This window comes from Eulemur rufifrons, chromosome 8 (assembly GCF_041146395.1).
Source record: "Eulemur rufifrons isolate Redbay chromosome 8, OSU_ERuf_1, whole genome shotgun sequence".
NCBI classification, from domain to species: Eukaryota; Metazoa; Chordata; class Mammalia; order Primates; family Lemuridae; genus Eulemur; species Eulemur rufifrons.
This window is the reverse complement of record NC_090990.1, coordinates 57,180,983-57,195,045: the sequence shown is the minus strand read 5'-3', so window position 1 is coordinate 57,195,045 and position 14,063 is coordinate 57,180,983. Positions and strand designations below refer to the sequence as shown.

The following is a 14,063-nucleotide window of genomic DNA, read 5'->3' as shown; positions in this document are numbered from 1 at the left end:
GACTTAATTTCTGACCTTTTAAATTTCATAATTCTTTCAATAAACTTTATTTGTGTTAGAAATTGGATATCTCAGGTTTGACACATAGACATACATTTTTGTTTTCTTATTCATTCAGGTGAATGTAAAGGAATAAGTACTAGTTAAAACAGGATCAATGAGCATATAATGACTATCATAGGTAGGATAAAAGTGTGATACATAGAAGAAGAAATGGCCCATTTCTATGGCACACCAGAAGTTTGAAGTGATTTTTAACATGTGACAAATTACTTTGTTAGGAGAGAGAGAGAGACAGAGAGAAGTTACCAAAGCAGAGCATAATTCTTATTAGGAGGAAGATAAAATAACTTGAAAAGGAATTACAGAAGCATTTGAAGTTGAAAAAGCATTTGGAGTTGATTGTTACAGATTTGATTACAAAATACTATTCTACATTATTTTTTTCATACTTGTTTAATAGAAAGAATTGGGCCTAAATGAAAATAGAGACATTATTTAAAATTATGTCATATTTTGATATTATGAGCTATTAAATTATAATTATTATCAGAAACCTTAAGGAAAATTTCTAAATATTAATATAAAGAGAATATATGGCTCAAAAGTACCTACTTATTTGTATTTCTAGCAAAATGTAGTGATTTTGTCATGTAAAGACTGAAAGGAAATTGTCTTGTGTAAGAGTTGACGAGTGAAGGATTTTTCAGTAAAGAATAGAAACTGAGATCCATTCTAGGACCAGATTATACCTACTACCTGTAATGAGCATTAAAATATCTTTGCACTATGAGTCACTGCATAGAGACAGTTTGTTTTCAATAAGTAAATTAGAAAACATTACATATAAAATTTAAAAGTTAGAAACTTTAGGATATTTAATTAAGTACATCTGTATTGTGTGGTATAGGGATTTTGGCCAAAAATTGTAAATACAGGAGACCAGGACACACATCCCAATGTCTTTTCTGAATTATTGAATAAAGGCTGTTTACACAAGTAGACAGGTCAAAATAGTAGGAGAAATGTGAGGATGAATTCTCTATTTCAAAATTCCATCAGCTACGATATATCAGAGAGTGTATCTGACTTTTCTCTCCTCAGATGAAGGTGGTGCCATTCACCAAAACTAGGAATAAGTACTAATAGATTTAGAGAAAAAAATATGAGTTTAATTTTCTTGAGTATGAGATGTCTGTGAGATTTTCCAGGGTGAAAGAGCACAGCTTGGTTGTTATGATTATTAAATGAGTTAATATCTGTAATGAGTTTAAAATATGGCAGATGATAAACACTAAGTGCTCCATAAGCAAATATACAAAAGCAAGCATCTCAAAAAAGAGATCTATCTGATGATAAATATTTGTGAGTCTTAAGAATTTAGATCAGCATTTCTCACCAAGAAGAGTATAATATCCTGGGAAATTATTTCAATATACAAACATATACCTCCTTAAAAGGTTCTGAGTTTTTCCCTGTGCCAGAGACTATCAGTTGCCTCTCAATATCTATCCTTTTCTTCTTTCTTGGTAATAGGCCCCCAATTTTATCCCAGGCAGCAAAATACCTAGAAAAAGGCCACATTCCCTTCCCTCCCCTTTGTAGCTATGGATGGCCAATGGTATACAAACAGAAGTTATTTGAAGAACCTCTGGGAAAGCTCCTTAAGACACATGGTTTTTGCCCTTTTGTCATTTCCCGTTTCCTCCATCTTCCTGATACTATGTTTGGAGCTCTAGTACCTATCTTGACTCATAAGAAAACTTTTAGGATAGAACCTATGCAGATGCAGTAAGACAAAGATGATAAAGGAATTTTGAAAGAGCCTGGTCCCTGATGACCTGGTGATATTTCTGTAACAGTCTGGATGAACTGTGAGGAGAAAAACAGATAACATTGTATTATTAAAACATCCCAACCAGTTTATGGACATTATGCAGTTTATGTTTGACAGTGCTCCCATTCTCCATGAAGCTCCTCTTCAATATTCTACTTGTTATTCCTCCCGCACATATCTGATCCATTTGTACTTTTAAGATCTTTGATAATTCTGGTCCCATTTCTCCCTCCTTTTCTTCCTATGTCACTGCCCCTCCTTTTTCCTTCTGTTATTGCCTTTTAGTGTTCTGTGAAATAATTTTGTTTCTCTCTTTCTTACTCAGAATCTTCCTTCAGGCTCTCTGGGCAACACTGTCCTGCTTCTTTTTATTCCTTGCTTCTCCTTCTCCCTTGTTCCTTTTGTCACAGCACACTCCTGGCAGAACCACCTTTCCCTCAATCTTCCTTACAGTATTGTCCAAGGTACATCATTAACTGTTGATAGAAAGATAATTTATCAAAATTATACACAATGACAATGGAGCTATTTTTTTCTTAACTCTTCTTGCCTCACAGGTTTTTTGTTGTTTTATAAATGAAAATCAGTCATGAAAATGTATAATACATGTGAGAGCTCTTTGAAAACTAAAATACATGAGATACTATCATTGTCATTGCTTTTATTTTGTCTTCACAGAATATATATTCTCCTGTTGATTTAACAAATTCTAGTGAACACAGAAAGCATGTATTCCCTATTTTATATGAATTAAAAACAAAAGATATTTGCAGAAAATCCAAAAAATCAAGACATCTCATTCAAAAAGGTTAGTTATATGGATTTTTAATTGTATTTAATAAACATATTTTGATGAAGACTAAATAATATAATTAGAAATTGGGCATATTGATTTTGAGATATAAATACAAGAGTCCATGGTATATATGTTGAGACTTCTAGATAAAATATCCATATGTCATTCAATATTTTCTGAATATACATATTCAGAAGGTTGTTTCATGGTTATCCTGAACCTGATTTTGGGTAGAAATTGGGAATTAGGAGAAATTGGTGTTAGCAAGAATCATATTGAAATGATAGCTTTGTTACTATATGGCTATGCCAATGTTTTATCTCCTTCAGGAAATATCAAGTATCAGATTATTATAAAATTATTTAAATTAAAAAATAATATTAAATTTCCTTCAGCAGTTTCTTTTTCTACCAAGTGTTCTATAGCTTCACAGTGATTTGTCTCAGTTTTTTTTTTTATTGGTTTATTTTCACTTTATTCAATTTGCAGTGCCTTTTCAATCTGAAAATTTATGTCTCACAATTCTGCATATTTTTCTTATGTTATTTTTGTGTCAAGTATACAGAACATAAGATTTACCATTTTAACCATTTTTAACTGCACATCTCTGTGGTAATAAGTCCATTCATATTATTGTACAACCATCCCAAACATCTATCTCCAGAACTTTTTCATCTTCTCTAACTAAAACTCTGTACTCATTAAACACTAGCTCCCAATTCTTTCCTAACCCCAGCCCTGGCAACTGCCATTCTACTTTTTGTCTCTCTAATTTGATTACTTGAGGTATCTCATATAAGTGGGATCATGCAATATTTGTCCTTATGTGACTGACTTAATTCACTTAGCATAATGTCTTCAAGGTTCATCTATGCTGTATCATATGTCAGAATTTTCTTCCTTTTTAAGGCTGATATTGTGTATATATAACACATTTTTCTTATCCGTTTATTCATCAGTGAATACTTGGGTTGCTTCCACACTTTAGTGAATGTGAGCAATGATGCTAATAATGTGGGTGTACAGTTGAGACCCTGCTTTCAATTGTTTGGAGTATACCTAGAGGTAGAATTTCTAGATCGTATGGCAATTCTACTTTTAATTTTTTGAGGAACAGCCATACTATTTTCCAAAGCAAATGTGCTATTTTACATTTCCACTAACATTGCACAAGGGTTCCAATTACTCCACATTCTGGTCAACACTTGATATTTCCTGTTTGTTTGTTTAAATTGTAGCCATCCTACTGGGTGTGAGGTGGTATTTCATTGTAGTTTTAATTTGCACTTCCCTAATGATTGATAGTGTTGGGAATCTTCATCTTTTCGTTTACTTACTTGGCTACTTGGGTATATTATTTGGAGAAATGTCTATTCAAGTCCTTTGCCAATTTCCTAATTGGGTTGTTTGTATTTTGGTTGTTGAATAGTATGCTTTCTTTGTGTACTCTGGATATCAGTCCCTTATCAGATATATGATTTTCAAATATTTTCTCCCATTCTATAGGTTTCCTTTTCACTCTGTTTATGGTGTCATTCGATACAAAAAGTTTTTAATTTTGATATAGTACAACTTACTTATTTTTTTCTTTTGTTATCTGTACTTTTTTGTGTCATATTCAATAAATCATTGACAAATTAGATGTCATTAAGCTTTTAGTTTTAGCTCTTACATTTAGGTCTTTGATCCATTTGGGGTTAATTTTTTGTGTGTAACATGGAGTAAGACTACAACTTCAGATTTTTTTGTGTGTGTATGGATATCCAGCTTTTTGAACATCTGTTGCTGAAAAGACTGTCCTTTCCCCATTGAATGGTCTTGAAAGTCTTGTTGAAAATCATTTGACCATATATTCAAGAGTTTATATCTTGGTATTCTATTCTATTCTATTCTATTGATCTATATGTCTGTTGTTATGTCACACACCCTTCTGACTATCATAGTTTTGAAGTAAGTTGAAATTTTAACGGAAATTATATAGAGTTTGTAGATCACTTTGAATAGTATCTTAACAATATTAAATTTTCTAATTCATAAATATAGAATGTGTTTCCACAGACTGACTAGAATGTTCTAAACAATTTCTACTCTGCTTCTTCCATCCTCCCATACTTAGAGAGGGAAACTTGAATGGGTTACTTCTTCCCAACCTTTTCTATAGTGAGCAGGTATATGCACAGCTACCCCCAAAGGCTGAAGGAGCTGAGAGGCCAAAGAAAGTGGCTGACAAATCCAATTTCTCAGAAAGAAATATTTAATAGGGACTTACAAACAAATAATGTCTCAGGTGGCTACAAGACTATATATCCCTGAACCCACCCTCCAGAAAGAATCCTTTTTATAGCAAGCTTTTAAGGTAAAGACATGTGCAGCTGGTCATGCCTCAGACTTTTTTTCTGAAACTCATGACCACTGGGGCAATTAAATAAGTATCTTTGTGAGGGGTTATTTATGCCGCAGGCATTGTTTAATGACCTTGCTGCAGAACACCCTAGTATGCAGGAGTCAACATCATCAATCATCAGGGAGGGAGGTTTTGCTTCAAGATAGTGTCTTTCTTGCCACGAAACAGGCTGTTTTCCTGCGCAACCACACTGCACCACACTGAGAAGATGGGTAGACCATGGCAAATAAAATCACCAGAAAATATTTCTCTGTTTTGGGTATGGCTTTTTCTTAGTTGAGCATTCACTTAGTTGCTGTTAATTTTTGATTCATTTCCAGAGCTACTTTAGTCATTATCTAGTTATTTATTTGATTTTTCTATGAGGGAAACATTTTATCTTCTAATTCTGATATTTTTCAATTATGTAATAAATTTTATAAAATCCAAATTTTTCCCATTATTCCTTTTACACACACATACACACACAATGGTATCCTTGGTTCATAGATACAATATCTTCTCTATACTTCTAAGGATATTAATACTATATGAATTTGTTTAATTTTTTGTGGGTATCTCTTCTGCACACTGCATTCTCCTATTCTCCCACGTGACTTTTTTCTTAGAGCTTTTCTCTAAAATGCTGATAATCTTTGTGCATTTACTCCCATTTAAGAAGTTTCTGAAATATTATTTGAAACCTGTGTTTATGTATGTGGCTATTTTTTTTTTTTGACATGTGATCTTTAATGTAGGACAATAAGTGGGGTCCAGATGTTTTATTCTGAGATCTGAAATACGAGGTTTTTCCAACAGAAGATTGCTCTGATGTTCTACCTGTGATATATGAGAAACTGCTACTGTTCTCAGCAAAATTTGATATGAAAACTTTAATTTCATTAGCCTATTTTTAGTCAGGTACTTTGCCCTCTATCTTTAGCTGTGCCTGAAGTCCCTGAATTTAGAACCTCTCTGGTTTAACATTTGAGGAGGGTGAGACTTTAATTTCCTTCCATGGTAAAAGGGTGGAAGAGTCTCCTGAGTATGTGTAGTTTCCTCAGAGGATCAGTTGGTCTAATTATGTCTTTCAAACAATTTTTCAACCAGCTTCCAATTCCTAGCTTTTGTAGTGTCCACATTGTAAATAAGCTTTCTTCTTTGCTTCCCCACAGCAAATCTTATTTTTTTTATTTTTTATTTTTTATTTTTTGAGACAGTCTCATGCTGTTACCCAGGCTAGAGTGCCGTGGTTTCAGTCTAGCTCACAGCACTCGTAAACTTTTGGGCTCAGGTGATCCCCCTACCTCAGCCTCCCAAGTAGCTTGGACTACAGGCGTGCACCACCATGCCTGGCTAATTTTTTTTTTTTTTTTCTGTTTTTAGTAGAGAAGAGGTCTCACTCTTGCTCAGACTGGTCTCAAATACCACAGCAAATCTTAAATGTTAAATTTCTAGTGTTTCTTGTCAATTACCTTTCATCCACCTGGTTTCCAACTTCCAAATGTGTTTTTGGTGTCATTGCTATGTTCTACCTTTCTTTTTTATTGTGTTTAGAAATTTTTTTTAAAAAAAATTTTGATCTTGGTACTGGGGTATAAGTAGGGAGCAGAGAAAAAGAGCATATATTCAAAATATTTAATTCACTTGAACTCTATGTTGGTATTTTATGTTGAATCAACTTGTGTCCACAATTTTTATTACATGTATGGGAACAGGAAAAGTGAGAAGGACAAAGAAAAAGAAGTAGAAAGTACGGAATTTTGAGATACCTATCCTCTTCCAGGCAAGGGACGTCTGAACCCTTGAAAAATATCACTCATAAGTCATGCTGAGCCCTAACTGACTTTCCTCTGAAGTGAATGTTTACACATCAACATCTAATGGATCATGAAAATTAAAATGTGTTTGCCATTCCAGTGCTAGATAATGCCGCTTTGTAACATTTAATTTATTATTTCTGTTTTACAGATGAGGAAGGTGAGTTTATATAGATAATTTATCAAAGGTCACATGATCCAAAAATGTCAGAGCTGGCACTATGTTCCGGATCTGTTTCTTGTTTCAAAGTCTAGTATTGCCCTATTTCACCATTGTGCCTCCTGAGGACTGGAAATGTATTGCTATGTAATAATTAAGGCTTATTCATGGGAATATGTTTGTGGTAGAGTAAGCTATCTGAATCCATAAAATTTAATAAAATCTGTCATTCCCTTTGTTAGTCTAAATATTGTAGAATCACACATTTTACATAAAATTCTATTAGTTGTTTCCCAAGTTTATTTTGAAATTTCTGATGTTAAAAATAAAAGCCATGGAAAGTGAAGGGTATCTTACTTATCTAAAGATACTATAATTAGAAGAATTACAATAAAACTGGCATTTCATTTTTCTATATTTCTTTAATTTAAATCACAGCCAATTATACTCATTTTAACAAAATAATTATTTTAAAAGCAGCCAAAATTGTACTCATGTTGCTTGAACAGATTACTTTTATTTGGTATGAGTTTTTATCAATTCTGTATTGAAAGTCTCTTTTATTTTCTTTCATTGAGTAATATTTTCTGCCACTTTTTAATTATGTCATTTTTCTGTTTAGGATTATCTTAATTCTTTTTACCAATTTTTACATAGTAGCATATATTCAAAATCATATAGGGTGAAAAATGCCATTTCCTCTTGAAAGTCTTTCTTTTTCCTTCAAAATAAATTTTTTTCCTTCAGAATGTTGAGTATAATTTATTTTCTCTGATCTCAATTATGGGCTCAACAAATGTTAGTTTGGAAGATTAGGAGGTTTGGCAGTCTTTTTTCCACCATTTAGTTGTTAATACTAAATAATAGTGTAGCGTTAGAGATGCAAACTCTTTCTGGACTTACTACTACTAAATTGAAAGATGATTAATGCTGGCAGCACTGAGAAGAAAAGGAGGTGACAGTCCCATAAGAAGCAGCCTCTTTTAAATTTCATAATTTTCTTAAAGGGAATCATTTTAATTCTGTCTTTACCTATTTTTTTGGTGTTTGTTAAAACCTAGTTATGATCAATTTTCAGATATGTTCCATGTTTTCTTGAAAATGTATGGATTTTATAATTGTTGATTAAGAAAGGAGAGAGATATGTTGAAATCTTCTACCATATAATTATGGATTTGTTTGTTTCTCTCTAATTCTATCAAATTTTGTTTTCTACATTGATGTGATTTTATTAAGGGTTTAAATGATTGTATTTTTTTCATATTCTTGGTAAATTCAAACTTGTATCATTTATATTTACCTTCTTTATTCCTAACAATGCTTTTACCCTATACTCTATGTTTCTGATATTAATACAGCTATACAAGCTGTATTTTAGGTGAAATTTTCCTATTATATTTTTTCTATCCTTTTACCTTTGACTTTTTGCTTTATGTGTATATTATATAAATAGCATATATCTGGGCCAGCTTATTTAGTCTATTGGTGTATATTGTATTTATTGAGGTAGCTAGACCTTTTTCTATCCTCTACTTATTTTTTAAGTTGGTTCCACTCATTCTATTTTTTTCTTCTTTCTTATTTTTTCATGATTAATATCTATATCTTCTCTTCCCTTTGTCTTATTTTGAAATAATTTTAAATTACAAAATGATACAAAAATACAAATTATTATTAAATATTCTTTACCAATATTCCCAAATGATATCATTTCATATAATTATAGTACAATTCTCAAAACCAGAGAGTTAACATTGATATACTATTAATTTATCTATGAACCATATTCATGTGTCTCCAATTGTCCAGCCAATGTCCTTTTTCTGGTTCAGGAGCCAGTATCTAGATTTTCATTAGGTTATCATAAATATATTCTCTCTGCTTATTTGGTCTTACCTTTTAAGAAAAATTTAAGGGACTCTTACCAACTTATTTAATGAACTTTATGTTTTATATCATTAGCAGCATCTCATAGATCTTTCAGGGAGTTTGGATCATAATCCTGATTGACTCAGTCCCAAACACCATAATCCTGAATATTGAAATCCCAAAAGATCAAAATCCATAAAGTCTAAATCCCTAACATCTAAAATCCTGAAAATCACAGTCCCAAAGGATTAAAATCCTGAATGTTATAAAAGCCAAATTCTGAGGAAGAAATCAGTATGTTTTTGATTGTTTGCAGGATAGCAGCATTGTGTTAGTTGCTTCATTTTAGGTGGAACTATTACCTTCTTTTTGTATTTATTTGGAAATTAAGTATGGTTTAAGGAGATGCATATGGGTGCCAAATTCATAAATGGCCCTTTGGACTCAATTTTAGGTGTCAACTCTCCTAGGTTAAGGAATTCCTAGAAACCTGGTACAGCATTTTTTGGGTATGTCTGTGAGGGTGTTTCCTGAAGAGACAAGTGTGTGAGTCTGCATGGACTAGGTGGGGATGAACTTTCCTCAGTGTTGTTGGAAAACATTTAATTGGCTGGGCTCAGTGAGAACAAATACAGATGGCAAATTTGTCTCCATCTGAGAATTGGAATAGACTTCTTTTTCTGCTTTGGACATCAGAAATTTGACTCTACAAAAGTACATTATCATAATGGTTGAATTTGTGTGTAAGCATTGTGCACATATGTAAAAACATTGACACTTGATAAATAAAGAGATGTCCATTTGGTACATCTTTATTTGTGAAAGATAAAATTTCTTGTGATTTCAGCTCTTTGAGCAACTGCATATGCAGTGGTGACTCATTGTAGTTTTTGACCTATTTTGTCAAAAGACTTAGATTGTTCTTCATAGTTTTTCAGACCATAGTTATAAACCTATGTGCACACAATTGTCAACCATAATAATATGCATTTGTATATTTCCCTTTCTGACCTATTTCTTTAGAAATATGGTTCATCTGCTTGTAATTATTATTCATGTGTGACTGTCAGTGTATCTGAGTGTTTATGCTTCCAAAAATATGTATTATTTCCTATTTTATTGTGTAAAGTGTCCTATAAATTGTTTTATACGTTTCTCAAATACACCCACTTTTAAAAAGGTAAATATACTCAGGAGGCTGATGCAGGAGGAATGCTTGAGGCCAGGAGTTTGAGTTTAAATTTAAGTAAATATAATTTCATGAATTCTTAAATTATTTTTTTCCAAAATTATATTTTCAGGATTTTGATCTTTCAGGATTGTGATTTGGGGGATTTTAGACTTTAGGATTGTGATCTTTAAGACTTTAACATTCAGGATTATGGCATTCGGGGTTGTGTCTTTTGGGATTCTGATCAGCTCCCCGTTTCCTTCTCATTTAATTTAATCTTATTTTCCTTCAAAAATATTTTTAATTTGAGGTTATAGTGGAAAACCTTTTTAAATTTTATCTCAAAGACTACATTTACTCTCACATTTGAACAATAAATTGGGTAGATTTTTAAGTCTAAATTATTTTCTTTCACTTAAAAACTATCAGTTCATTGTCTTTTTGTATTTAGTATTGTTGCTGAGAAATCTGATGTCACTTGACTGTTGCTCCTATGGAAGCTTTTAAAATTGTCTCTTTGTCTTCAATATCTTTAAATTTCATTATAATATATCTATATGGGTTTTGTTTTTCATTTGTTCTCTTCTATGTGGCAAATCTTCCATTATTTCTTCATATATTTCCTTCTCTCCACGTTTATTTTTCTCTCCTTCTGGGACACCAGCTACCCAAGTATTTTCATGTCTATCTTCCATATTTTTCATCTTTTCTTTTATATTTTGTATCTCTTTATGCTTCCTAGATTTCTTCTGGGAACAATTCCTCAATCTGACCTTCAAATTTATGAATTGTTCTTCAACAGCATCTCTTTTACTGTTTATATTATCTACCTACCTAATAACACTTAGATATTTTTATTACTATTTTTTTCTTATTCTTGGTTCATATTGTTTTTCCTTCCCTTTTCTTTTTTGATACATTCAATAAAATTATTTCAAATTCTTAATCTGTCTAATTTTGCTTCCAATAATATCTGTTGCACACTTGTTATTTTCTCTCGATGTTTTATTTTAGCTTGCAGTGTCATATTCCTTGGGTTTTGGCTTCTGTGTTTGATAATGTGTATTAGGATATTATATATATGTAGAAAGAGAAAAAGAGAGTACCTCATATCTTAGCACTTCTCCTTCTTTATAAATAGTAATGTTCTAAGCATACAGTATTACTTATAATTCCAAGAATATACCACTGTGTCTGTGCTAGTGTTCTTTCCTCTACCTGGATGTGCTTCCATTTTGCCAGTGCAAAATTTTTTAATACCATAATTATGTTTATTTTCTTCATTTAGCTTCTATTCTCCTCAATAATCAAAATGAATGCCTTGGTTTTATGTATCCCATAACACTCTATTTGCGCTTTTTGTTAATGGTTATTTTTGACAAATTTTCCCTTGTCGAAATATGAATTCCTTGAAAACAACAATTGAGTTTTTTTCTTCTTCTGTCTCATAACATTCCACAGTGTATTGTGCCCACAAAAAGTATTCTTAAATGATCTTAAATCAATGTACAAATGAATTCTACATTCTATCCAAGAATGGTAAATAGTATGGCAACTGGTAAGCATGTGGATAGTAATTCCTATTCCTCTCCCTTAAAGACAACTTTCATAGTTTTATTCATTAATTTTCCCAACAAGTAAATTTATTGACTATATATGTGCACCAAGGATATAGTAATGAACAAGACAAATAGCAGTTCATCAAGGTTATAAAGCAGTGTTTTGCAACCTTTCTCAAATGATGGCACATATTAAAAATGAGATAATCTGTATGGCACTTTAAGGTACACTAGGTGGTTTTGGGGAGCATCTATATAGGAATATACAGGGAGTAAACTTATGCTTTTAACATTAAATAATTATGATAAAGAAAATAAAATATAGTATATTAGTGGATATATATGTGTGGGTGAAAAAATACATATCTTCCAAATAAGATTTTCCTATATTTTTAATAAATATTGTATTTCTGTGAATGTGAATTTTTATATCTAGTTTTATGCTTAAAAATATATGTAATTTTTGATCAAGACTTCTTAGCATTGATTTCTTATTTTTATTTTAATTTGAGAAATTTTTTTGCTTTTTAATTTTATGCTTTATAATGTTGCTTGGCTTTTAAAAATATATACATGTACTAATTTGATAAAACTAATTTAATTTTTGAAAGAATGGACTGTTCAATTGTGTTGATATCAGCTAAGGTATCTTGGAATCTGATAACAAAATAATATTTATTGAATTTGGAACATGGAAGTCAATGGTGACCCTGACGGGAGCAAATTCAATAAAGTGGCAGGGATAGGAATTATGTTGGAGAAGGTTAAGAGTGAATGGAAGTAAGAAGTAAAGACACTGCCAATATTTAACTCTTCTGAGTCATTGTAAAGTACATAATCTTTATGTTTAAAATAACCTTTAGGCACTGAAAAGAAGACATCAACCTTTTGAGTACCAGAAATCCTAAATTATGATCCAAAGATATTTTTAGTGTTATAAATACTTTATTATATTTGTACTTTGAAAATTTATTAGCTATGTATAAATTATAAAAGAACCGAATGGTCAGAATAATTGAATAAGCAAAACATTATACTTAAAATTAATTCTGGATATCACAAAGTTTATAATATATAAGTTGGTAAAAAAGAGAGGGAGAACATGGTAAAGATAAGCAATTACTCCTCCTTTCTTCCAAGGTATGGGAAATTTGAGTAGATGGCTACAAGTTAATATTTTTTTCTTCATAATATACAGTCTGCTAATAGACACCTAATTCCAACTAGCCCAGAAATTTCTTCATTAATCAGAGCATAAATGTGAGCAATTATTGCCTCATAATATGGGTCAATTCCCAGTAGACCTATCCTGTAGATACTATTCCTCTTGAACACTGATTGTTAATTTTTTTTTCTTCATTGGTCACAAATCCAAATCTGAAGAAATTTAAGAATCTAATAAAAATATTAATCTCTTTCCATTTCCAAAAATGCATATATGAACACAAACTCATTTTATTTATAATTTTAAAGAGTTCATGGAAGCACCAAATTCTCATCCATAGTTCTTAAAGCAGTTGATAAAAACAGAAATTACATAATCACATAATATACAAGATTTTATGCTACTTCTAAAATCCTCAAGGGAAGTTCACTTAAGTAGTAATGGTTCTGATAACATCAACTACACATCTTGTACATTTTTATATCTTCATAACTTGAACAACTCTTAAACATAGGCATTGTGTAAGATTCACTTGAGAAATATGAGATGTTTAATGGTTCTGACAGAGTATACATTAGTCTGAGTGCTATTCATTCCACCTGTTATAATAATTCCAACTTTAAGATATCATTCTTAAATACCAATATTTATGTGGCTTAATATAATATAAATAATGAAACTATCCATAAGAGAATATATGATTTATTAATGTTTAATTATAAGTAACATAATATGCGATATATTTTCTGATCTTTATATTGTTAATATAAAGTCAGTCAGAATAATTACTATATTGCTGAGTATTGCAACTCCCATATGTGACATCTTTTCCTACTCATTTTCTCATCTAGGCATTCTGACCTAGGCAAAACTTTCAAAATATTTATTAGATAAATAGATACACTAATGAAGGGGACCCATGCTATTTGTACCATGATCATATGTCCCAGTTTTGCCCAGCAAAGTTTCAGTTAGTACCTGTTATCCAGTGCCTTTGTCTTGAACATATCCCAATCTAAATGATACATGGTTACACAATTATGTGCCACCCCCACTTTTTTTCATCCATTGGCCAGTTTAAAATGATTGGATTGTCAAGTTAGACTCACACAAGTCAGAGATCTTACTGCAATACCAAATTTTGCTAATAATTTCAAGGATGTGATCAAGAGACTCAAATGAAGCAGAGAGAGATCTGGGACATTAAGGGTGGCTCTCTAGGTCTTCTCTTTCCTTGAAGAATGTGCACCTCTGGCCCCCAAAATCAAGTGAAGTCCCTAGTAAGGTTTATGAGTTTGCTTCA

The 14,063-nt window shown here is 31.5% G+C and overlaps 1 protein-coding gene across 1 annotated transcript in view; it reads left to right on the top strand.

The window, feature by feature from the left end:
* LRRIQ3 (leucine rich repeats and IQ motif containing 3) overlaps window positions 1–14,063 on the top strand; it is a 134,606-nt gene that overhangs the window by 81,148 nt on the left and 39,395 nt on the right. The window contains exon 6 of the mRNA XM_069478076.1: window positions 2,516–2,645. Coding sequence (XP_069334177.1) covers window positions 2,516–2,645 — 130 coding nt within the window. The remainder of the gene's footprint in view (window positions 1–2,515; window positions 2,646–14,063) is intronic.